This window comes from Pseudozyma hubeiensis (assembly GCF_000403515.1).
Source record: "Pseudozyma hubeiensis SY62 DNA, scaffold: PHS22, whole genome shotgun sequence".
NCBI lineage: Eukaryota > Fungi > Basidiomycota > Ustilaginomycetes > Ustilaginales > Ustilaginaceae > Pseudozyma > Pseudozyma hubeiensis.
Genome location: NW_012133804.1, coordinates 147,180 through 170,391, shown reverse-complemented (window position 1 = coordinate 170,391; position 23,212 = coordinate 147,180). Strand labels below are relative to the sequence as shown.

The 23,212-nt window shown below is 55.8% G+C and overlaps 13 protein-coding genes across 13 annotated transcripts; 7 read left to right on the top strand and 6 right to left on the bottom strand.

Moving 5' to 3' along the window:
- Positions 1-151: 151 nt before the first annotated feature.
- PHSY_002203 (rho-gdp dissociation inhibitor) lies at positions 152-1,056 on the top strand (the record flags this gene model as incomplete). The annotated part of the gene is made up of 2 exons (XM_012332827.1): positions 152-958; positions 1,039-1,056. The coding sequence occupies 2 exons, from the start codon at positions 152-154 to the stop codon at positions 1,054-1,056; spliced, it is 825 nt and encodes a 274-aa protein (XP_012188217.1).
- Positions 1,057-1,429: 373 nt separating this feature from the next.
- PHSY_002202 (hypothetical protein) lies at positions 1,430-2,488 on the bottom strand (the record flags this gene model as incomplete). Its single annotated transcript, XM_012332826.1, has 1 exon — positions 1,430-2,488. One exon carries the CDS (start codon positions 2,486-2,488, stop codon positions 1,430-1,432), a length of 1,059 nt encoding a protein of 352 aa, XP_012188216.1.
- A 338-nt stretch (positions 2,489-2,826) lies between these two features.
- PHSY_002201 (hypothetical protein) lies at positions 2,827-3,087 on the top strand (the record flags this gene model as incomplete). Its single annotated transcript, XM_012332825.1, has 1 exon — positions 2,827-3,087. The coding sequence occupies one exon, from the start codon at positions 2,827-2,829 to the stop codon at positions 3,085-3,087; it is 261 nt and encodes an 86-aa protein (XP_012188215.1).
- A 787-nt stretch (positions 3,088-3,874) lies between these two features.
- Positions 3,875-4,594, top strand: PHSY_002200 (phosphotransferase; the record flags this gene model as incomplete). The annotated part of the gene is made up of 1 exon (XM_012332824.1): positions 3,875-4,594. The coding sequence occupies one exon, from the start codon at positions 3,875-3,877 to the stop codon at positions 4,592-4,594; it is 720 nt and encodes a 239-aa protein (XP_012188214.1).
- Positions 4,595-4,929: 335 nt separating this feature from the next.
- Positions 4,930-7,194, bottom strand: PHSY_002199 (probable translation elongation factor; the record flags this gene model as incomplete). The annotated part of the gene is made up of 1 exon (XM_012332823.1): positions 4,930-7,194. One exon carries the CDS (start codon positions 7,192-7,194, stop codon positions 4,930-4,932), a length of 2,265 nt encoding a protein of 754 aa, XP_012188213.1.
- A 701-nt stretch (positions 7,195-7,895) lies between these two features.
- PHSY_002198 (oligosaccharyl transferase epsilon subunit) lies at positions 7,896-8,576 on the top strand (the record flags this gene model as incomplete). The annotated part of the gene is made up of 3 exons (XM_012332822.1): positions 7,896-8,140; positions 8,231-8,329; positions 8,489-8,576. The coding sequence occupies 3 exons, from the start codon at positions 7,896-7,898 to the stop codon at positions 8,574-8,576; spliced, it is 432 nt and encodes a 143-aa protein (XP_012188212.1).
- A 21-nt stretch (positions 8,577-8,597) lies between these two features.
- On the bottom strand, positions 8,598-9,074 carry PHSY_002197 (transport protein particle complex subunit; the record flags this gene model as incomplete). The annotated part of the gene is made up of 3 exons (XM_012332821.1): positions 8,598-8,776; positions 8,855-8,916; positions 9,016-9,074. The coding sequence occupies 3 exons, from the start codon at positions 9,072-9,074 to the stop codon at positions 8,598-8,600; spliced, it is 300 nt and encodes a 99-aa protein (XP_012188211.1).
- Positions 9,075-9,972: 898 nt separating this feature from the next.
- PHSY_002196 (likely protein kinase) lies at positions 9,973-12,201 on the bottom strand (the record flags this gene model as incomplete). Its single annotated transcript, XM_012332820.1, has 1 exon — positions 9,973-12,201. The coding sequence occupies one exon, from the start codon at positions 12,199-12,201 to the stop codon at positions 9,973-9,975; it is 2,229 nt and encodes a 742-aa protein (XP_012188210.1).
- A 281-nt stretch (positions 12,202-12,482) lies between these two features.
- PHSY_002195 (hypothetical protein) lies at positions 12,483-13,930 on the top strand (the record flags this gene model as incomplete). Its single annotated transcript, XM_012332819.1, has 2 exons — positions 12,483-12,606; positions 13,818-13,930. 2 exons carry the CDS (start codon positions 12,483-12,485, stop codon positions 13,928-13,930), a joined length of 237 nt encoding a protein of 78 aa, XP_012188209.1.
- Positions 13,931-14,225: 295 nt separating this feature from the next.
- PHSY_002194 (proteasome subunit) lies at positions 14,226-15,945 on the bottom strand (the record flags this gene model as incomplete). Its single annotated transcript, XM_012332818.1, has 3 exons — positions 14,226-14,285; positions 14,390-14,837; positions 15,938-15,945. 3 exons carry the CDS (start codon positions 15,943-15,945, stop codon positions 14,226-14,228), a joined length of 516 nt encoding a protein of 171 aa, XP_012188208.1.
- Positions 15,946-16,476: 531 nt separating this feature from the next.
- Positions 16,477-17,979, top strand: PHSY_002193 (hypothetical protein; the record flags this gene model as incomplete). Its single annotated transcript, XM_012332817.1, has 1 exon — positions 16,477-17,979. The coding sequence occupies one exon, from the start codon at positions 16,477-16,479 to the stop codon at positions 17,977-17,979; it is 1,503 nt and encodes a 500-aa protein (XP_012188207.1).
- Positions 17,980-18,380: 401 nt separating this feature from the next.
- Positions 18,381-20,064, bottom strand: PHSY_002192 (hypothetical protein; the record flags this gene model as incomplete). Its single annotated transcript, XM_012332816.1, has 2 exons — positions 18,381-19,636; positions 19,845-20,064. The coding sequence occupies 2 exons, from the start codon at positions 20,062-20,064 to the stop codon at positions 18,381-18,383; spliced, it is 1,476 nt and encodes a 491-aa protein (XP_012188206.1).
- A 474-nt stretch (positions 20,065-20,538) lies between these two features.
- PHSY_002191 (hypothetical protein) lies at positions 20,539-23,206 on the top strand (the record flags this gene model as incomplete). Its single annotated transcript, XM_012332815.1, has 5 exons — positions 20,539-20,711; positions 21,981-22,089; positions 22,220-22,380; positions 22,541-22,629; positions 22,986-23,206. The coding sequence occupies 5 exons, from the start codon at positions 20,539-20,541 to the stop codon at positions 23,204-23,206; spliced, it is 753 nt and encodes a 250-aa protein (XP_012188205.1).
- Between the last annotated feature and the right edge of the window lie 6 nt (positions 23,207-23,212).

The following is a 23,212-nucleotide window of genomic DNA, read 5'->3' as shown; positions in this document are numbered from 1 at the left end:
TTTGATTTTGGATCTTCGCTTTTGTCACCACCGATGCCGCCCGGAATGGATTTTCGTGATAATGTTCTTCAGCTGTCGATCTCACATTCGCCATCAGAACTTCTGAGCGGTCGAGGCCCTTTCTTTTGGCGTGCCTGCAACTTGCGTGTGTATGTTTCACTCTCACTCGTTCGGTGTTGGTCCGAGCAGACTCTCTCCCTACAACGGTGGCGCTTACTGCACTCGACCGAGGGAACAGCCAACGTTCGATCTTCTCGACCTGTCAAACCATTCATCACGCCCATTTGGCCCCTTTGTCGCCGATCATCGAAGCCCTTGCCACCACCACACGAGTCACAACGACATCAATCGGAACATCACCCTCGCAATGTCGCACGCACAAGATCCCAGCATCGCAGACGACGAGCTTGCCACCACTGCTACCGCCGGCTACAAGGTGGGCGAGAAAAAGTCGCTCGCCGAATACTCGCAGCTCGACGCCGAAGACGAGTCGCTTGCAAGGTGGAAGGCGAGTCTCGGCATCGGTGCCTCCACCGGTGCCGTCGACCCGAATGCCCCCAAGCTCTCGCTGCACTCCCTCTCACTCGTATCCGCGACTGCGCCCGGTGGGAGCATCTCGATCAACCTCCAGCAGCCCAAAGAACAGCTCGCGCAGATCAAGCAGAACCCGCTCACCGTCAAAGAGGGCGTCGAGTACAGCGTCAAGATCCAATTCAGCGTAGGCAGCGATATCCTCTCGGGTCTCAAGTACGTTCAGGTGGTGAAGCGCGCCGGCATCAAAGTCGACAAGATGGAAGAGATGATCGGATCGTACGGTCCACGAGCCGAGCCGTACGAGAAGGCGTTTGCTTCCAGCGAAGCTCCCAGCGGTATGATGGCTCGTGGCAACTACAGCGTTCGCAGCCGTGTGGTCGACGACGACAACAATGTGTTTGCCGATTGGGAGTGGGCTTTCAAGGTAAGCTGTCTCAATCCATCACTTTGCTCCCGTACGCTCTATCGCTGACGTTCATATGCTGACATTCTCTTTTTCAACAGATCGCCAAGGACTGGTGAAAATTCTGTCTACTCGGCACAGAACGCGGTTGCTTCGTATCTCTCTTGTCTGTCAATCATCTCGTATATATCGCAATGCATTTTCCGAAAGTCACCTTGCTTCCAACACGAGACCATCAGGTTTGGTCGAGAGTTCAGCGGCACTCTCTACTCCCAATCGCTCATCAAATGCGGACAGATCAACACAGCAACACAGTCCAGCCGAGAGACGAATCGATAAGGGTGGGTAGGCGTGCGGTTGGTCTTGCGTGAATGTGGACCATGAATCGCGCACTGAATTATATTCGACTCTGGGTCGCTGGTGACGTGAATACGGAACGAACAAGAGGTGGTACAAATACAAGCAACGACAACAGTGAGATTGGAAGAGAGATCAGGAAACGTTCCACTGTGGCAGTGTGGCAGAAACGGGAGGGAGCAGAGAAGAAGTGACAAGGGGGCCATTGGAAGCGCGATTCGAAGAAGCCTCGAGTTTGATCCTCGGCAAATGCAAGGATGGCGTCTGCATACGTCCTTGTAAAAATGGTGCGCTCGACAGGCTGTCCTTTGCGCTTTCCGTAGCGTAAGGAGCATGCAGCATCATCGTCGGAGATCTAGGTGTCGAGACGGACGCGCCCGTAGCGCTGCTGCTTCTGCTACTTGCATCTTTGCCATCCTGATCGCTGGCGCTGTGGCTCCGACTGCTGTTCGCACTATCACGCAGCCCCGGAGCATCTCCCCTCCCCATGATCAAGTCATCGACGAGTCCCAAGGCGTTGTCCCGTCCGATCTTTCCTTCCTCCTGCTGAATGCCCAGTCTCCGATGCAGATCTTGCCTCTCGTCCAGCAGCTTTCGGATCATCTCTTGCAAGCCTCGCACCTCGTCGTTCTCCCGACGAAGCTGTGCTAGCTCTCCTTCGAGTTTGAAGATGTGTTCCTCCTTGCGATCTCGAAGCCGACGTTGAGCGTCACGATTCTGCTCTCGACGACGCGCCTTTTGCGCTTGCTTGGCGGCTTGGCGGGCTTCTTCGCTGGCGTACATTTTGGATCGTCCGCGGCGTTTGATCGCGGAAGATGACGCGGGGAGCGAAGAGTAGTGCAGACGGGAGTCTGACGGATGCGACGTAGCCTGCGCGTGATGGTAGTCATCCGCAAAGGGTTGACTGTGATAGGTGCTAGAGGCGTTGGTGCGATACGATGAGGAAGCACTCTGCTCGTTTGAGGGGTACGAGGAGATTGGAGCGGTCGAGGTAAGCGATGTTCGAGGTGCAGCATCGTCGATGCCGAGACCGTATGCTGAGGAGGTAGGGTGCTGATGATATTGCCGCCGCTGGAGGTGGTGATGGGGGTGTGGGTCGTAATGAGCAAGGCTCTGAGAGCGTTGCGATTGTGTGGTAGCGTAGGAAGGCGTCGTATAGGCCCAGGCGCCTACGCTGGATGGGACCGCAGCCATGCTGAAAAAGTTCAGACGGTCGAGCAGCAAATCGTTGGCTGTGTAGTGTCGAGAAAGGTGAAGAACAGGGAGGCCGTGAGAGCGACGCCTTTCGAAGACTGAATCGACAACGAGTATACGTCGATCCTTCCTCCTTCGATGCGATGCTAGCGGTCAATGGCCGTATTTCTATCAGCGAGTGAGGGTCAGAAAGGAGCAACAAACCAAGAAGGAGAGGACGCGAAGTGCCAACGAACCTCCGGTCCGCCGATGAGCCGTGGATGATATATATATCTTCATAGGAGCCACGACGTGTGCACCCATGTTTGTAGCGTGCCTGTAGCTGCTGAAAGCTCGACATGGGCATCCGAAGCCGTCGTCTACCTCGCAATGAGCGGCAGATTACGACATCGGGCACACTCAGACTTCATGCTGATATGCACGCCTATGCCACGCAGTCTCCATTTGTCGCAACCGATTTCGACGGCTCAGGTTCCGCACATGGCTTCGTCATCCGCTTGCCGATCCAAATCCCGAACCCCCACTGCCGAAGCAATCAATCTTTCCGGGGAATGCAGCTTCCTCGTACAAGTAGCTTCACCGAGCATCCGTTGGCATGACACAGCAGGCGTGTGAATTCTCATAGCCGTTATGGGTGTTTCCAGAGGTGTGCCTGTACCGACCATGATTCTGTCTCAAGAACGCCGGTCGGAACCCGGTCGGATAATGAAATTGTAGATTCGAACAAGCGAGAGAATCGTTCAAGACGTGCCGTCGGAACGACCACGAAGCGGTCGAATTCGTCGATCCATTCTGCATCGCTACTAGCTCTTCCTCCAAGTGAACACTGGACCCCAGCATTAATCGGATCTTGAGAGCACAAGGACGGATTAATTGGGTCTGACGAAGAGTATCAGCATCGGATCAAGGCCATCCTATGCCAAGACGGAAAACGACGAAAAAAGAAACAAGAAGGCGGCAAAGCGGAGATGCAAAAATCCCTCTCAGAGTCAGCGCAATCGTAGAACAAACATGACACTGTTGACCGATGCGAGATCTGTACTTCCAGTGTCAACAGCGATCGGAAGAGGCACGACGGTTTGTTCGCAACCGGATCGGGTTCTGCGCAGGGAAGGTGCAGACGCTGAATCAGATCTCGCAGCCCACAACGTGCCATACGCTAGTCCAATCCACGAAATTATGATGGAAGCCGTCCCCAGAACGCTCCCGCGTGGGTGGAATGAACCGTCCCAGACGATCAAACCTCCAGGTGGATAAACCTGTTTCAGCGATCTCTGGGTCTCTCGACGCTCGCGCAGCATGCAGTCATCAGACGGCAGCCGCAACGACGACCCACGTTAGCGTCGAACGTGGCTCGTGATTGCGTCGATTTTGGCGACCCGTAACATGCATCGGCACTGCTGTACCATGGCCACGAAAGCTCGGGAACGGCAAAAATGCCTCGCTTGCCATGCGGTTGTATCCGAATGGGCTCCCATTGACCGCAGAGCCACGCGAGGTCAGGCGAGACAGGTCTGGAACGCTTCTAGTCGTTCGGCTGCGCATACGGCTGTGCGCAATCGCATAACGTTATCGCTTGTCAGAACGCCGGTCCGAAATGTACGCCCTGATGATGCAGGCAGCGTGTCAGAGCGTGCAGCGTGCCCAAGCCGGGCCATGTCGAAAAGTGCCAAAAAGGAAATCGGTTTTCGTACCTTTTTCTCGGTTGCGATGATTGATTTCGAGAGTGTCTTTCGGGTCTTGATTTCTTCGAAAGGAGGAGGAGCACATCAGTGTTGTTGTTCTAAGATCGTGCCGACCGGTTGTTCGGCGTGCACTGCCGAGCAGCCCACACTGAAAGTGACGACGACCGCTGCAGTGAAGCTGGTCTGCCCGCTTGTGTCCGGCAGCTCGCACGCTGCGAGGGGTACGAGTTTCTGGATGCCCCCACTCGCAGCTTTGCCTGCCTTAGACCCGCATCGCTTTCCTCACTTTCGACTCTGTGTCATCGTCTGTGTCATCGATCCGCCCCCCATCTTTCCCATTTGGTCGATGAATGGCATGCGGGACCGGCTACGTGGTTCACCCTCCATTCGCTCCCGAGCGGTTTTCCCGCTGGTAATCTAAAGCAATTGCCGGCCTCGACTGACACACGCACAATGTCGGCCTTCGTCCACTGCACATGGCCGATGAGCGGTTGAAAGGAGGTCTGACATCACAATCCGCCGAGAACGCCGGACGTCCTGGTAAGCTGCTTTTATCTGTAGAACACGGTGTCACGGCGCTGAAAAGAGGACCTTCTCACACGAGCCGAAAGCCTCGCTTAGCTCGTTCGAAACCGAACAAACAGAAACACTGCACCACGGCGTTGATGCTGATTCACGTTGCATTCTTCTTCGCAGCTATCTCTATCTACATATGCGATCAGAATCGACATCTCTGCTGCCTACCACTCACCTCACTTAGTGCGTAGCGGCAGCGGCGGAGGCAGCATCGGTGACGCTGAGCTTGGCCACGTCCGGCAACTCGTCCGCCGAAGTGATGAGCTTGGTCACCTTGCCGATGGCCACCGTACGTCCTTCGTCTCGCAGCGTGAAACGTCCCAGCTGCGGGTAGTCCTTGAACCTCTCGACGCAGATGGGACCGGCGAGCTCGAGGAGTGCGATGATCTTCATACCCTTCTTGGCAAACTGCGGACCACGTCGACTCTTCTTGCCCGTCTTCTTGTCGTAGTAGTGCAACAGCGCTGCCAAGCTGGCCTCCTGCGCGACGGTGTGGCAGTGCACCACGGCACTGTAGCCGGCACAGATGATGTTGCGGTGCTCGAGGATGGCCAGCTGCGCTTCAAAGTGGGTCGCTACGTGAACCGGGTTATTAGGATCCGTGAGCACGTGGCCGACGGTCACTTCCTCGTGGTCGACACCCTTCAACTTGACACGCACATTGTCGCCCGAGATGGCGGCGGGGACTTCCTCTTCCTGCTCGTTGAAGATGGCCACAGCTTCGACCGAGACCTTGTTGGGCATCAGCAAGAGCGTGTCGCCCTTCTTGATCTTACCCGCCTCGAGCTTTCCGACGACGACGGTACCCATGTCGTTGTACTTTTCCGAGATGGGCATCTTGAGCGGCGCATTGATCTTGCGGTCGCCGAGCTCGAGGTTGTCGAGGTACTCTAGCAGCGAGGGTCCATCGTACCAGTCGCAAATGCTCTTTGGTACGCGCTCCTTGAGGTTCTGGCCTGCGTAGGCAGAGACAGGGATGTAGGTTAGGTCGGTCTTGGGGTTGAAGCCGGCCGATCGCAAGAAAGGAGTGAGCTTGCCGTGGATCTCATCGTAGCGCGACTTCTGCCATTCCACCGTCGTATCGTCCATCTTGTTGACCACGACGATGAGGCGCTGGACACCGGCAGTCTTGACAAGCACGGCGTGCTCTCGCGTCTGTCCTCCTCGCTCGAACCCGGTCTCAAACTCGCCCTTTCGGGCCGAGATGACGAGCACGGCAACATCGGCCTGTGATGCACCGCTGATCATGCTGGGCACAAACGACTTGTGTCCTGGCGCATCGAGAATCGTGTAGCGACGCTTGCCTGTCTCGAAGTAGGCACGACCCACCTCGACCGTCTTACCCTTCTCACGCTCCTGCGCCGTCGAGTCGAGCGCCCACGAAAGGTACCACGACTCTCGTCCGGCCTCCTTGGCTTCACGCTCGTACTTCTCCATGGTACGCTTGTCGACCATGCCGGTGAGGAAGAGCAGGTTACCGCCCATAGTGGACTTGCCAGCATCGACGTGGCCGATGAAGACGATGTTGAGGTGTGACTTGAGCTCGTCACTCTTGTCGCCGAAGAGGTCTTTGAGAGTCTCCTCGTCTGTGACCTTGGATGCCTCGGCAAGAATCTGGTCGGCATTGGTGGTTGCGCGCTCGGTGGGGACGGGCTTGGAGGACAGCGAAGCGACCTTGGAGTCGGTCTTGGGAGCAGCAGGTGCGGGAGCGGCAGCGGCAGCGGCAGCGGCAGGCGCTGGCGACTCGGCACGAGATGAAGGGGCAGATGCAGCGGTGGACGAGGGCGCTTCGGTGTTCTTTACGGCGGTGACGGCCGCTGCTGGCGCTGGAGTCTCAGCGGGGGCAGCTTCCTTCTCAGCCTCGGGCTTCTTGGCACCGCCGATGGAGATGCTGACGGGCTTGCGAGGAGCATCCGACTTGTCGGCGGCGGCGGGAGCGGCGGGCTTTGCGCCTCCTCCGATGGAAATGCTCACTGGCTTACGGGGCGCATCCGAAGCTGAGGAAGCGGCAGGCTTGGCACCGCCACCGATGGAGATGCTGACGGGTTTGCGAGGAGCAGCATCAGCTTGTGCTCCGACGGGCTGAGCGGATCGTGCTGGCGCTTCGTTGGAGCTTGATGCAGCTGGGCGAGGAGGCAGACCGTTGAAACCCTGTGAAGCGTATTGATGGGAGAATCCCTGCTGGCCGAACCCCTGCTGAGCGTAGCCGCCGCCGTAGGGCTGCTGTTGCTGGTATTGCTGGTATTGTTGGTGCTGGTTGGGATAGCCACCGTTGAAGCCTTGCTGCTGCGGCTGCTGCTGGCCGAAGCCCTGCTGGTAGTATCCACCCTGCTGGCCGTAGGGTGCGCCGCCGTACTGCTGCTGACCCTGCTGTTGCTGGCCACCGGGCACGAAGCCCGAGGCGTTGGGGTTGAAGCCGCCGAAGCTGGGAGCGTTTGGGTTCATTTCGATGAAGCGATGAGTTGTTCTGCGACGATGGTAATGGAGCCGTGTAGATGGTACGGGTACGTGGATCGTTGGCACGGGTCCGATGCGGCGTGCAGGAAATCGGAGGCGAAGAATCGATGGACCAGTTCAGTGATACAACGGCAAAGTCGCGATCCTGCCTGTGGTGATGGTGCAAGGTCGAGTGTATCCCGCTGAGTTGCCAGGTATCCAAGAATGAAAGCTTGTTGCCAAGATGTCCAAACGTGCGTGGAATCGACGATGTGCACTTTTTTCTCGATTTTGGCTTGAGCTGTGCCGCTGTGGTGGGGAGCTGCAACAGGCAAGGCTCAGCTCGCTCGGCATGAAGCGCTTTGTCGTCTGAGCGTGGATCGATGGACCGACGTCAGAGAGTGTCTGTGGAGCCACTTTTTCTTCTCCCACTGAGCCTTCTCAAAAATTTCTTCTCATTTCCACCTCACGGCCGAAACGCTCGCCTGGATCTAACATTGCTAAGTTTACCAACGCCACGTTGGAGGAAGGAGTGCGCTTTCCGCTCGACGTTTGGGCCACTCGACCTTCCTCGACGAGGTGCATCATCAACATTACTATTCGAGGCGTTCAAGACTAGTCAGCAATCTTCACCCGCACTCTTCCGTCAAGAACATCAAACGGACTCATCACGAACCATCTGCGCAGCGCCTCACAGCACTTGCTCCACCATGCCACCCAAAGGCGCAAAAGCGTCAACTTCGGCTCCGGCCAAATCCCGCACTTCGGCGTCAACCTCATCGTCAGCGTCCGCACAATCACCGCTTTCAACACTATACAGCTCCTATGTCGACAGCACGCCAAAGAAGCTGAAGGTCATCGATGCGTTCCTCGTCTTCTTGATGCTCTCTGGCATCATCCAGTTTGTCTACTGCGCACTCATCACCAACTTTCCTTTCAACTCTTTCATCGCCGGGTAAGTGATTCGCTAGCCGCAGAACAGTCGCAGCTCTTGAGGAAGGACGTGGAAACTGATCGTTATTCCTCTGAACGTGACTTTCGACAGATTCGCATCAACGGTCGGTCAATTCGTTCTTGCAGCATCCCTTCGAATCCAAGCGAATCCTGAGAATGGTCAAACCTTCCCAAAGGTTTCACCGGAAAGGTAGGTCCATGGCAACCAGTTCAGAACGGAAACAAGCCATATGCTGACCATACTGCTTGCGTCTTACACCTCTCCATCATCGCTTCGCCTCTGTCAGAGCTTTCGGCGACTTCCTCTTTGGCTCGGTCATACTTCACTTTTTCGTCTTCAATTTCCTAGGATAGAGCTCATCGGGAATCACAATCATCCATGCCTCACAAGTAGCAGCGCTGAGGGTATCATGTCTGCCGACTTACGATGTGTGTGAGTCTAGCAGTGGCGGTGTAAGCTACAAGAACTTTTTCGCAGCTGCTCTTACTCGCGCGTCGAACGCGGCATTCTCGATGGGGGCATTGAGATCCTGAAAAGGGTTCAGTGAGACTTTGAGGTAGGCTTCCCACACATCGAGAAAGAAGTTCTTGATGCCGTCCTCGTGCTTGTGCTCATGTAGAAGCACCATTTTGACGTCTGTGAAGGGTCGAAGAGTTGAAGTTAGTACTGCTAGCAGCGATCGACTTCTGATCTGCAGAGGAGGGAGACACTTACTTCCAGGCAGAACAAAGCAGCTCGTCGTGTATTCCTGGATGCGATCGATACTCTTCAAATACCTGTTTTGACAATGATTCCGATCGAGAGCATGACAAGTTTCAGTGATCAAGTTTTGATGACGGTGGGCAATATCCGCAGCAAGCTCTTCTCGTACTCACAAGTAAGGACTCGTAATCAGCGCATCTTCAATGGTGTCCAACGCTGAATGTGCGATCATCTGCAGCTCGTATCTCTGCTTTCTCCTCGCTCCCTGTGCCGCTGCACTCCCAGCTCCAGCTGCTGCGCTGGCACCTGTACCGCTAGCAGAGTTGTTTCCGCTTGATGTTATGCTCGTGGTGGGAATCCGTGACAGCAACCCTCCGAACATTCCACCACCACCGCCGCTGCTCCATGCTGCATCCGGAGCAGACGCTGAAGCAGAGCTACCACCACTGAGACCACCGAATGTCGTCGGTGAGAACAACCCGCTCCCTGTGGTCGAGCTACTTGTATTCGATGACGAGGAGGATGCGGTCTTGGGTGTGATTTCTGTCTCGTAAAGCGGATTGTCGCGTGTACCTATCAATGTGAAGTAGTACGACATTATGATTGCGAGAAGGCGATGGTGCTGATCCGATGAGATGTGAGTGTGTGTCCGAAGCAGAATGGACGTATCGTGCGATGTTTGTTGGGGTGAAAGAAGGTGTGAGGGGATGGAGGAAGGAAACGACGTCGAGAGCAACACACTGTGAAGAACGCGAGTCCGTGCGTGGCAGCCGAGCGGCAAACACAAAATATGAAATGCATCAACAAATACGATCCGCAAAAGGTTCTCGACACAACACATGCTTCTTCCACAGATATACCTTTGAAAGATCAGCATTCAGCCTCCCACCACTCGTGAGCACTCCACATTCACAGACCAGCTCAAAATGCACTCGAAATGGCAATGACAAACGACTGAGATGCTAGTTTGTTTCGGAGCGAGGATGCAGAAGACAAAAACGAGAGAATGACAGACAGATGAGTGAAAGCTTTGGCAAAAGGGGCTGAGGGCAAGTCGAGAAATGTCGAAAGTCAAAGAAGCTGCGTGCACTTTGCTGATTTGCGAGCTGACAAGAGAGCAGCGGACGCGATCAATAGTCATCATGCTTGAGCGTGACGCTGGAAAAGCCGCTGAAGGGGTTGCTGACGACGGCATCTCCCTCCTCGTCGCCCACATTCTTCTGTCCAGCGACAGCCTTGATCACGGCCGGCTTGGCTCGCGTCTCGTTGCCTTGATCGTCGAGGTTCAAGCTGCGGCTTTCGCGGACGTTTCGGAAGTTGACGGCATCGACGCCGTTCGAATAAGCGGGAACGATGGGCGGTGTCGAGTTACGCAGCAAGCCCCACGAGATGCTGGAGAACCACTTGTGCTGCTTGACCTCGGACGCGCCCGACTGCGAGCCCATGCGCTTCAGCTCGTCCTTGATGAGCAGCTTGCGGATGAGCGATTTGCCAAACGACGAGATCGGGATCGAGTCCGGGAACTGCACCTCGTTGCGCAGCACGTTGGAGAACGTCTCGTTGCGCGTGCTGCCCTTGAACGGCGTGGTGGCAAAGATCATCTCGTAGATCAAGATGCCCAGCGTCCACCAATCAACCGCCGACGTGTGGCCGCATCCCTTGATGACCTCGGGAGCAATGTACTCTTCTGTGCCGACGAATGAGTTGGTGCGTAGATCGGCTATGCAGCTTCGTGTGTCGACAAGAGGCGCGCTGTTGGGCGTAGCTTGACGGATCATGGCCGGTGCACCACCGCGCTGTGTGGCCTTGGCGGAGAGATCGAAATCGGAAAGCATGACGTGTCCGCTCTGATGAAGGAGGATGTTTTCCGGTTTCAAGTCGCGATAGATGAAGCCCATGAGATGGAGGTATTCCAACGCAGCGATCACCTCTGCGGCGTAGAACTTGGCGTCCTCCTCTGGCAAGCACTTGCCTGGACGCGTCTGAAGCGCGCGGAAGAATTCGCCGCCCATGCAGTACTCCATGCAGAGGTAGAGGTAGTCTTCGGATTGGAACGAGTGGTAGAGTGTGACGATAAACGGGTGGTTGGACATGGCAAGGATTTCCTGCTCGGCCATGACACGCTTGATCTTGTTGCGTTTGATCATCTCCTTCTTGGAGAGCACCTTCATGGCGAAAAGCTTGTCTGTCTTCTTCTCTCGGACCAAGTAGACCTTGCCGACGTCGCCCTTGCCGAGCATCTTGACCTTGCTGAAGCTGTTGGGACCCACTTCGACCTCTCTGACCTTGATGCTGTTGCTCGAATACGTGCGTCGGAAGCTGCCGGGTCCACGATTGATGGACATGTCACCTGCTAGAGCGGCAAGGTTGGCGGAGCTGCTGGGAGGTGGGAGCTGCGACTTTTTGTCCTTGCCATTGGAGCTCTTGGAGCGACCGGAGCCAGGGAAGTTGATTCGACCCGACTTGGGCGTCGAAGAACCTTTTGCGCTGACGGACCGGCCCTTTTCGAAGTCCTTGTTGCTGAACGAGGTGGCATTGCTGTCCATCCTGACGGGCGAGTTGGAGAAGAAGGCAGCGTTGGCTAGGTCCTTGGATGGAGTGGTGGGCGCGCCTCCTTCGGAAGCGAACTGGCTGTGCTGGCCGCTGGATGCTTCAGGGGAGAGATAGCCGTTCTTGGTCGCCGGGGCAGCGTCCGAAGGCTTTTGGGCAGCGCTGGATCCGTTCTTGAAAAGCTTGTTGGCGTCCGGCGCGCTCGACACGCGCCTCATGAGTCGAGAAGCGAATCCCTGATGAGCCGAGTCGTTGTCGCTGATGTCTGCGGGCGGCTGAAGCTTGCCCGAGGCAGAGGCGGTCATAGCATCGCCGATGGAGCCAGAAGCGTTGCGATCTTCAGATGAGTAGCTGTCGTTGGAAAAGGAGCTGGGATCGTTGACGACGGTGGAGCCGTTGATAGGCTGGAAAGAGGTGGAACCCGACTGCGAGCCGGTGTACTGGACGTGCTCGAAGTAGTCGCCGTTCTTGTGCATGCTGGACTCGGCCGAATCGGTCTGCCAGCTGCGGTCGTTTGATGCATTGCCGCTTGCCTTTCTGCCGATAGAGCCAAATTTGAACATCTGCTTCCACTTTTTGTCCTTGGCTCCGCCGTTGGAGCTGGCGCCGTTGAGCTGGTTGGCATTGGACGAGGTGTGGTAAGGACGTGAAATGGAAGGAGCAGGCGATTCGCCAATGCCCGAGCTCTGTCCATTGAGGCGAGGCAATTGGTGCGAGGGAGTGTTGGAGCCGCTGGCAAAGCTCGAAGTGGACTGAGTCGGTGGCGTAGCGTAGGCATTCCCAGCTTCGTGAACGTGATTGGCCTGCATCGTCGATGTTGCGTGAGAAGCGACAAGCGAGGGCATGCCGCGGAAGCAGTGGCAGCGGCGGCGATCAAGGATGACTCTAAGGTCGAGAAGAGTCGCCGAATGCGATTGTCAATCGATGTTTTCCTCGAGGGAGAGGACGAGGAAGCTTGGGAGGTCGAAACACACGAAAGCCGGACTTTGCCAGCAAGTATGCGAGTCCAAAGAGACGACAAGAGCTGCGAGATGGCCAAAGGCAAGCGATTTGAGCTACCGCTGCGGCTGAACAAGCGATTTGTCCGACTATGGAGCCTGTGACCGAGCGTGGCAGCGACTGGTCAGATGACGATTGCCCTGATCGAGACGCGTGCAGCCGTGAAATACAGAATGACCGCCACGATCGTGTCAAGTTCCAAGGAGAGCCTTCAGGTGCGTTTACGATGTTGAGCAGGAGATTGTAATGGCAGTCGAGAGATGTGGTGGTAGTGGACGACGACGATGGTGACCGATGAGGACAAGTTGCGGAGGAAGGTTGTGTTGGCTGCGTGCTTTGCGGGATAGCGGGGAAGACAGGCAGATCGACAGTCAAAATCGAAGACGGTCAGTCAAGCAAAATGAGCCAATCGGTCGGCGAAGATGGTCGATGTGTGTCGGTCAAATGGCAATGGCTGATTATTAGAGTTGCAAGCGGACACTAGAAAAAAGGACACCAGATAGTGTAACGGGAGACACACAGAAACGAGGCGATTGGAGACGGAGGGATGTGTGTCGGTCAGCGCTTGCGTTCTTCGCCGTTGCTGCCCTCCCTGTCTCAGCGGCTGCAAGCGACCAAACAGTTGTGAGGCCCTGGATGCAGCCCAGTCAAGCGTGCGAAAAAGCGGAGCCATAAAATTTCGCGGCCTGCCAATATGAATGGAAGCGAAGGCCAGAGCGTTAGCAGCAGCAGCAGAGCAGCAGAACACAAGGGTCGGCGACTCGCTCTAGCCAGAATTCAGTCGACCAGCCAGCAAGACCCACCCACACACACGTTGGCAGAAGGCGAAAAAAGTGGGGGCTGGTTTTTTCGAAATTTGCAATTCGCCTTTCTCGCTCCTCAACGACGGGATCATCTGCCTCTCTTTCTGCAATGGCACGAGTCGCTCCGCCTGCATCTATGCTGTGCCATCGAAGGGCCCATCAGGCCTAGCCGTGACAACGAATCTGCGAATATATCTCGTTCTAAGCTTGATCAGTGCTCATTGCTGAATGGATCGGTACGCGCATGGCTCTCGAGAACCACAGAGGGGCACAAGATGTGTGGCGTGCATTCGTGCAAGCAGATCATCGACCACCGTTTTCCGTCCTTTTTGCCAAGCGAGCCTCGCGGAAATTCGAGGGTGCCTGGCTGCCTGCGCGCATGCGCTTCGTGGGAGTGCGTTTGTGTGCGTGCGCTGTTTGTTCGCGGATCTGTAAGGATTTGGCGTGATGACCTCGACGTACCAGAGGCAGGCCGACAGACCTTCTGGCAGCCGGCCCTACACAGTGTGGTATGCACGCCTCGTGAAGGCATCTCGATGTCTTGGCCAAGCCGACCTGTGCAGCAGCAATGAGGCTTGCGATCGAGGAGGCGTGCTCACTGCTCCTTGCCTGTCGTCTAGCAGCTTGTCGTGCATCAGTGCGCAACGGCCATGCCAGGCGCATTCGACGTCTGCCTTTCCGAAATGCAAAGCCGGTCAAAGCAAAATCGGCTCAGAGGTGTGGAGAAGTGGTCTAACACAGCAGCGCAAGACCAACTGTCCCGTATCGATCGGTCCACTATCGCAGGATATCTACCATGAGCACGGTCAAAAGCAAGCAGGTTCGATGCGATGATCGGTCCGAGCCGTATGATACAAGATGGAAGGCCGAAAAGGGGAACGATGTGCCTAGCATGCTGCGAACGATATCGTGCTCGCAGCCACAACTTCGTCCCGAGGTTGTGGGCAGACTTCGAAGTGTCGTGCTAGCTAGTAAACATGTTGACAGTGCAGCGTACAGATCGTCGGCACGCATGTGTCCGCCGTTCAGATTCAGCGCACTCGCTCAAATGAGCTGGATCGACCCAGGATGACGACTGAAAAGTCCATGACCTGCATCGAAAGCGAATCAAGCGTCAAGTGAAGGCGACCGTCAAGTCTCATCAGCAACAGGCACTCTGCTTGACGTTGCGCACCAAGAATGTCGGCCCACTTACCCATTCTCCCGCTTCCAAGTAGATGCGCATCAGGTTACGCAGGTCTTTGTTCGGCATGCGCGATACAGCTGGTGTGAGTCCGGTGCTGCGTTTAATACCTGACAGCGCCACGCTCACCAGCATGGCATCTACCAGTAGGTGAAAGATGCGTCCGAACATGATTGGGATGTTGTTTGCTTGCCTACGGTGCGAGCGACGACGGCGCTCGATTTGCTTTTCGTCGATAAGAGGTTTCGAGGATGCGGCGATTGACGAATTCCGAGATCGCGCTCCGACTGTTCGTAGTGAGACCAGGTGGCAGCGATGGTGGACTGCCTCAGCTGATGTCGTCTCTTGAGCCTTGAGCGAAGAGTCTTCGAGTTCGATAGAAGGGTTTGATCGTGATTCGGAGAACGACAGGATGATGGATGGCCCCTGATAGATTGATCGGGATTTTGAGGGCAGCAGACTGCACGAGGAGGGTCCAAACGCAGGGTTCAGTTCAGCTCGAAATTTCGCGCGCTCCGCACACGACCCTTTTCAGCTCTAAAGCCCCTTCCCGCAGATGCAGCCCGCCTGGATCACACGGCGGGACTTCCGGCGTCGCTCGCACCACTGCTTTGCCGGTGCGCCTCGCCGCTATAGAAAGGCTACAGTGTATCACACGGCGACTCGCGTTATCCAGTGTGACGATCCGCTGTGTCTGGTCTCCGCACCATTTCGCTCGCTCTGGCCCACGCGAACCCAGGCGCACTTGCAAACACGCCTTAACTCGCCTATCTTACGCAGGCTGGTCAAGTGCATCTCAGATTTGCAAGGTTTCTTCTCCTCTCAACAAACTCAAAATCAGGATGACAAGGTTCAATGAAGTGAGGTTGAAGTGAAGTGAAGTGAGGTTGAGGTGAGATTGGACAAGTTGGACTGAAGTTGGCCCAATGCTGAGTCAGCGAGACAAAGGGCTAAGGGGCCAAAGCGCTAAATGCTCGCTTCTGATTGAATTGCTCTCCAGTCTTTGAGCAAGATCGACCAGTCAAGGCTTCAGAACGAGAAGAGCCAAAAGTTCAGGCACCAGATCAGTGTGCTCGAAAATTCTGGCCAACCCCTATCTTGCAGGGTCCTTCTTTCAGACAGGGCTCAGTCAAATTTTGCTTTTGAGCTCCCTTCCTCATAAGGGGACCCAAATCCAACTTCTCAACCTCCAAACTCCAGGTTCCTCTTCCCTAACCTCCCAAGCCTCTTCCTCCCTTTCCTCTTTCATCCAAGGTAGATCCTTGTCTCACAGAACTTGGCTCAGTCCTCCCTGACTTGCTTGCCTTCTGTGCACACCTTCTCCAGCCTGCTCAGCGCCTCCTTCAATTTTCGAAGCTCTCGCCCTCGCTCTATCACTTTGCGCGTCTCTTCGCGTCGCTGTTCGCCCGCATCAACGCGTTTGTTTTTTCCTCCACGTTGCCCTTCCGCTCCGACCCGGCAGCCTTGTCGGCCAATACTTCTTCTCGAAGCGGTTGCAATTCGCAGGCACCGTCCTCGTCGCCGCACGTCTGGAACGTTTGTTAGTGTTCGGCGACGTACGAGTGCATCACTCGGCGAAGCAGTGCTGGCGGCTCACACCTCTGCGAAAGCGGGTTCAACACCGTCGACGAAGATTACAAAGCATTTTCTGCAGCACCGAACGGCATTGATCCTTCCGAGGTCCTCTCAAGACATTGCGAGCTAATGTTCGTTGTAGCCGCAGCCGGACCAATTGGCCCTCCATCGTACGCCGATCGACATCACATAGCAACGACAAAGACATCATGGTCAAGCCCGAGAATGGTAAGGAGCTCAAATCCACTCACATATGTCCTCACAGACACCGATCGCATCGTACTGACAATCACATTCAATGCTTTTCTCACGCACTTCCGTCACTGCTCGGCCATGACCACGCTCAACCTTAACTTTGACTGCTGCGCCGCTGCGGCAACGATGCTCTTTTGGCTACTTCCGCACCTCGCACCTACTATGACCTCTGTCGTGGGCTTACAACCCCTTCATCCCAACACTCCGCCCCTTGCGCTGCCTACACCATCCATCCACCTTCCGTCCTCCTCTCGACCCCTGCATGAACAATGCCCTCGATCCGAAATCTTCCATCTGTCGGTGCATTGACGGCGATCAAACCCATACAACGTGTCCGCTTCTTCGAAGGTGACGAGCTCGACGAGCTGTTCGATTATCAGCCCACCCTCACATCCGAGTCCGAGCTGAGCGACGACGACGACCCTGAATATGGTAGCAAAGCCTCACCTAAGCGACGTGCCCCCCGAAAGACGGCGAGTACGAGGGTGCTCGACCTCGGACATGTTCTCAAAGCGCCGCGTGCGGCTCAGTACTCGACCAAGACCATCTACACCATGGTCAAAGACGACATCGTTGATCTCGAGCCAGAATATCAGCGAGGCGTAGTGTGGCCAGCCGACAAGCAGTCCGCTGTTATCGAATCGCTCATGCGACACTACTACGTACCGCCAGTCCTGCTCTCCGTACAAACGAACGATGATCCTAAAGCTGAGACCATGTACGTATGCATCGACGGCAAGCAGCGTATCTCATCCATCTGCGCTTTTCTGGACAACGATATCCCGGTCAGGGAGCCCTCCAGTGGCCGCAAATACTGGTACAAAGAGGACCTTCCTCTTGGCAAGACACCGGCGCTTACGCCTGCCCAGCGACGCAAGTTTGACAACGAGCAAATCACCGTTGTCGAGTTCGAAGGTCTCTCGGAAGAGACGGAGCGAGACATGTTCAGTCGTGTACAGATGGGTGTCACCCTCTCGTCAGCCGAGAAGCTCGGTGCACACTTGGGAGCGTGGCCAGATTTTATCCGACAGATGGTCAAGCGCTTTATCGACCCGACACCTTCGCTGGTGCACGACGAGTATGGCAAGAGCATGCTGCTCGTCAGCCGCGGCAAGGATTACCTCTTTATGGCGCAGATCGCTTTGCTCATCCTTCACGAACATGTCGACCAGTATGTTCCTACGGCGCACACCATCGACACGTTCCTCAAACAAAACGCCAAAAGCGAACCCTCGTCTGCACTGCGCAGAAACATGCAGCGCACGCTCGAGCGCTGTGTTGCGCTCGCCAACCATCGACGATACGGCGCATGCATCAAGCCAGAGACGAAACTCAACCGCGTCGGTCGACCCGTGACCAAGCCGCTTTCGCCCGCCGAGTTTGTCTACATCGCCTTTATGATCTTCAAGTTCCCGGATGCGACGGTTTCGCAGCTCTTCCGTTTGGTGCAGGGTCTGAAGGCTGATGTGCGATCGCAGTTCAAGGACGTGCTCTTCAACACGAACGTCGCCTCTGTCATGCGTCGATACATCAACACGGCCAAGGTGACTCCGGACGCGGAATCGCTTCAGGCTAGTCCGCGTGGCAACAAGCGCAGCCGCGAATACGCCGTCCAGAGCGACGACGATGCAGACGCACCACTCTCTGCAAGACGCAGAAGCGCCAACGGCGACAGTCTGGATTACAACCCGGATGCAGGCTTGTTCAGAGGCGAAGCTGGCAGCAGCCGAAACCCACTGAGCAACATGACTCCCGCCCCTGGCCGTCATTAGCCTTTTCAACCCTCGAAGCAGTGTCTCCCGAAGCGTCTGATCCCTCTCAGCAAGCCAACAATCAAGTGTACTTTTAGCTCCAATGCATCCCGACGTCCGCTCACATTTCATAGGTCATCATCAATTGATATCGACAAGTTTCACCAACCGCCTTACAGCATCATAGGGTTCAAAAAGCTGCTGAGACACGCAACAGCAAAACGCTAAAGTAGACAAGGCAGTGTCCATTGCGAAGAAGATGGATGCGATTATTTTGGGGTACAAAGTAGGGCATAGCAAAACAAGCGGAAAGGAAATGTAGGAGGCCTTCGCAGCCGCGCAAGCACAGGGATGCGTGGCGAGGCCTTCGACTTTTGACATGTAGAAGCAGTCTGACCTCGGAACTGCAGAACAAGGTGCGATCACTGCTCGCCGTTACGAACCGCCAAGCGACGACCGTAGTCCTGGTCGTCGCGAAGACTGACCGACGATCCGTTTCCGTGAGCGGTCATGTCGATCCTTCCGTCGGTCTCGTTGCTGCTGCCGCTGGGGTCGGCGAATACATTGTTTGCACCCGCTGCACCAGCGGCACCAACCGGGTAGCCCTGAGCGGGGTGGACGCCACCGTACGCTTCCTGGTCCAGCGGCGGCGAGGCACCGGGAGCCCAGTTGAGCTGAGGCGCGCCGCTATGGCTGTACCCGTGACCACCGCTCTGGGCGCCGTAGGGATCTTCGTGACCACCCTGGCTGTAGCCGTTAGGATCTTGGCCCATACCATTGTAGGCGCCCTCGTGGCTGAGACCGCCGGGGACACTCTCGTAGTAGTGCGAATTGTCGGTGCCGGCACCACCGGCGTAGTAGGCAGCAGCACCGCCAGCAGCAGCACCACCAGCACCAGCAGCCGCCATGGGACCGTATGCGCCCATGCCGGCGTAACCGGGGTTGGTGCCGCCAGACATATGACTGGGCTCGTACCCCTCGCTGGCGTTGCCATAGTTGTTGTAGTACTGCTGCATCATGGAAGGCGATGCACCGTAAGCTCCTGCACCGGCAGCACCCGTGCCATAGCTAGGGTCCTCGATCATTTCGGGATCGTCATCGTCGAAGGGCGTTCGCTTCGTAGCAGCGGCGGCGGAGGCGGCAGCGACGACATCGGCGTCCATCCTCTGTGCCTTGCGACGCCTCCAAAGCATGTAGAAAATGGCAGCGATGATGCCGACGACTACCAGCCCGACGACGGCAAAGGTACCACCGACGGCGCCAGAGTTGCTGAAGAAGCCATTGTTGCTGCCACTGCCGTTGCGGTCGCTGCCACTCAATTGACCGTTGGCGGTTGTGACGGCAAAGGCAGTCGATGTGGAGGTCTGACCGTTGGGCAAGGTGATGGTGGTGAGCGAGGTTTGGGTGGTGATCACCGAGGGCGTTTGCGAGGTTGAGGTCGATACGACAGATTCAGTGCTGCGTGGATCGGATTGGCGCGAAGGTTCGGATTGATCGGAAGACGAGGAGGTAGTAGCGGCAGGCGGTGGCGTCGATGATGACGGATCGAACGAGGAGGGCGAGGAGGTAGAAGATGTCAGAACACGTGTGCTGGATGGCGACGAGAGACTGAGAAAGGTCGATGCGGAACATGAAGGCAGCGCATACAAAGGACGGAACAGATCAACATCATTCGTCCCTACAAAGAGGCGACGACCCCAAACAAACCAAGAAATACAAGGGAGAGTGGCAAGGGTGTAGGTAAAGTCGGGCGATGATGCGCATGGAACTGGTCGCTCGTGTGTGCGCTGCCGGACATGTACGTATCTGATGCATGCAGGCGCACGGTGGAGGGGAAAGTGTGACAAGGGACTTGGGATATGGTGCGACGAGGGCAAGGCACTTACCTTGTTGTGGGTGCTGCACTGGTGCTGGATGTGGTAGGAGCGTCGCTCGTCGAGGAAGTCGTTGGAACGGTCGATGATGAGCTCGAAGTGGTGGTTGAGGTCGTCGATGAAGTCGAGCTGGAGGTCGAGCTTGAGCTCGTACTCGAAGTGGACGACGTTGATGACTGTCAGGGGCCGAATAGATGAACAGCCATGCAGTGGGATCAGTTTTCGGGCTCATTGGTGCAGACGACTGCGTTCGAGGAGGGCTGGCTCCCAATGTTGGCAAGCACATGGCCCTGCCTCCTCTGAAAGCTGGCAGAGCACTATGACCATGCTGGTTGCAAGGATGAAACTTGAAGCTTACAGTGGAGACGGGGCGAGATGTGCTCGAAGTGGATGACGAAGATCTCGAGGTCGAACTTACTGTCGTCGAAGACGTCGAGGACGATCTGCGAGGTTTTTAAGTAATGCGCAATCGAAAGACGTGCAGAATAAGGGCGTCAGATGTGATGCTTGCTTGCAGTGAACGGAGCACAGAAAGGGTAGTAGATGTACTCACGTTGAGCTTGTGGTTGAAAAGTCTGTGGAAGAAGACGTGCCGACCGTTGCGGTTTCTGTTGAGGACGAGGAAGGCGTAGATGGAGACGTTTGAGTCGAGACCGAATTGGACATTGAAGTCGTAGCGATGGGAGAGGCTCGTGTCGTGTCAGCCATGGTTGTCGTGGTCGATACGCTGGACGAAGATAGCAATGAAGATGAAGAGGAAGACGATGAAGGTGCCTGCCCCGATGCCGACGATGACGCCGAGTCGATCGATGACAGGCTCGTGCTCGAAAAGCTGCTCGAGCTCACGATGGATGGTGGAGACCGGCTTGTTGACCAGTCGTAGACGACCCTTCGTGAGTGAGGATGAGCGTAGATGAAGCGAGCGACGAGCAAGCCACGAAGATACTCCAAGTCACCCGGTCGTGCAAATGAGGCGACAGTGGCTAGTGACGCTAGAAGGAGAACGGAGGGAGGATGATATATGTGACAGAGGTGATGGCGGAGAGGAGGGCGGTGACGAGGTGGAATCAAGACAAGCGGCTAGAAAGGATGACAGGTGTGGCAGCCAAAAGCCGGACAGCGTCGGAGGTGGAAAATGGTGACAAATGTGATAAAAGCGAAAGGGAAAGGGAAAGGGAAAGGGAACGAAGCGGCTGATTGCCGATGGCGGTGCAGCGAATAATTTTTGCCTTCATTTCCATTTGGGTTTCTAAAAAAAGAGAGCCCCAGAAGGAACGAAGATCGCAACCGAGGCGGCAAGGAGAACGGTCGGAAACGAGAGCAATACTCACGGGTCGAACCATCCGGAAGGAGGATGGAGGAAAGGATAGGCACGAGTTGAGTAACCAGGTCCGCTGCAGGTCCAAATCACCGTCGCAAAGAACAAGCGCACCAAGCGAAATGCAAGCGCCACCAACCCAAATCGCACATCAACCCAATCAAATCAAATCCACCGTGCGCGATACATCAGGATCGGAATCGATGCCGAAGTCGGGCGTTCGACAAGCGAAGGGAAGCCCGAAATAAAGAAGCCGATCACCGCCGGTTCCGAGCGCAAGCGAAGCAAAGCAAAGCGGTGCGCGGAACAGCGACGAAAGGGCAAAGGCCAGAGAGAGGGGACGGAGGAACATCACGCAAAAAGAAAAGAAAGCCGAACAAAGCGTCTTTGTCAACATTTTGCGTGGTCTTGAGAGGAATCTCGAAGCTCAAGATCCTTTCAAGAGACAGAGCAGCCCGACTCGAAGCAAACACAGTTGCTACGATTCAAGACTGCCGACGAGCCCTTTCTGTGGCCCAACGGTCGGTGCGACCTTGTTGCTGCTGCCTTTGAGTCGCAACCTCTCGGAACGAGGCTCGTCGACAGCATGCAAGAGAACTCAAAGGAGCAAACAGAGGCCAACGTGGGGCCCGCTTGAATCGACAAAAGCGTGGCCTAGAAGCAACAACATCCCGTGCTACCAGTCGGTGGAGAGCATGTACAGCCAGGCACAGCTCGCCTTGAGACCAAGAACCCCTCTATCGACTTTTGAGCCATCAGGAAGCAGGCACCGTCTCCTGGAAAGGCATGCAGCAAGGCCCACGAATGATTGACCATGCGGCTGCTCATAGGATGTGCTGCGGGCAGCCTATGTCAAAAGGCCCCCGGGAGGGTCGCAAAGTTGATTTGTACTTACCCATCTTTGTTCAGGGACGGTCCACTCTACGTGGTGCCAGGCAGGTAATCGAGAGAGGCGGGAGGGCAGGTGGAAACTGAGTGTTGGACCGAAGGAGCGTTACGCCAAGTAACCCTGTTCGCGCGCGGAAGGGCTGCACGGTGTACAGATTATGTGGGACGAGTGTGCTGCTAGGTACCGATTCGGCGGCAGTGCGGCGTTGATGACACGGCGCTAAATCGAGGGTCTAGTCCTACGGGCCGAAAGACGGGCGTTATGCAAGCTCTTGGCAAAGACTATCGGAGGGAGATAAGCGAGCTACAGAGCAAGCGGAAAGTTGACACCAAGAGCACGAGGTATGCGTGATGAGTGGGATGGTGGAGTGTGGGAAAGAAAATGATCGACGAGCGGTTTGGCGCACTTTGAGTTGTGCAGAGCCGGGCCGCCAGAATTTCCGTGCGGATCAGGGCGGCAAGCGCTCACCACAACAAAACAATTCTGCGATGCATGCGAAAGCAGCAGCGGCGTCTCTCTACCATTTTGTGACTTGAGTGGAGGCATCCGTTCCGTGCAAATTGGCGGCGTCGACGAGAACGAAATTCCAGGTACTTCGCCCTTGACCATTTGCATCAAACATAATATCTCAGAATGGCAAGAGGTGTACGCAGTCCTCGCCTTTCCCATAGCTGTAGACCACCAACACCATCGAACCAAGAACGACCTTCATGATGTTGGCCGATCCGATGCGCTCTTGACACCACAAGCAAGCTCAACGACGGCGTAGTTGGCCCTCGAGACCTTGTGATTTGCCACGGTTGCAGGAGTTCAAAGCGACAACGAAAAGAAGCGAGCTGCCATGGTTTTTGGTGCCTGGCAGCTCAGGATCGGAAATTTCATGCAAGACGTCGCAATCGAGCATCTCGACACATCCAACTTCTGAAAATGGTTCTTTTTTCGTCAGTCGATAGTCGGAGTATCGATCGTTCTCAGAAGCGAACCAGATACTGTCTACAACAGCCCGGACCGGATGTTTATCACGGCCCTGTTCCAAGTCTTATGGCCATCGCTCGTCTCTACAGATCCACCGGCGGGCTTCGCCATCGGCTATCACGACCTCGCTTCGAGCACCTTGAAAATGTAGGAGTTCCGTCGACGTCTGTATCGCGCGCAAGAGATTACTAATTGCCG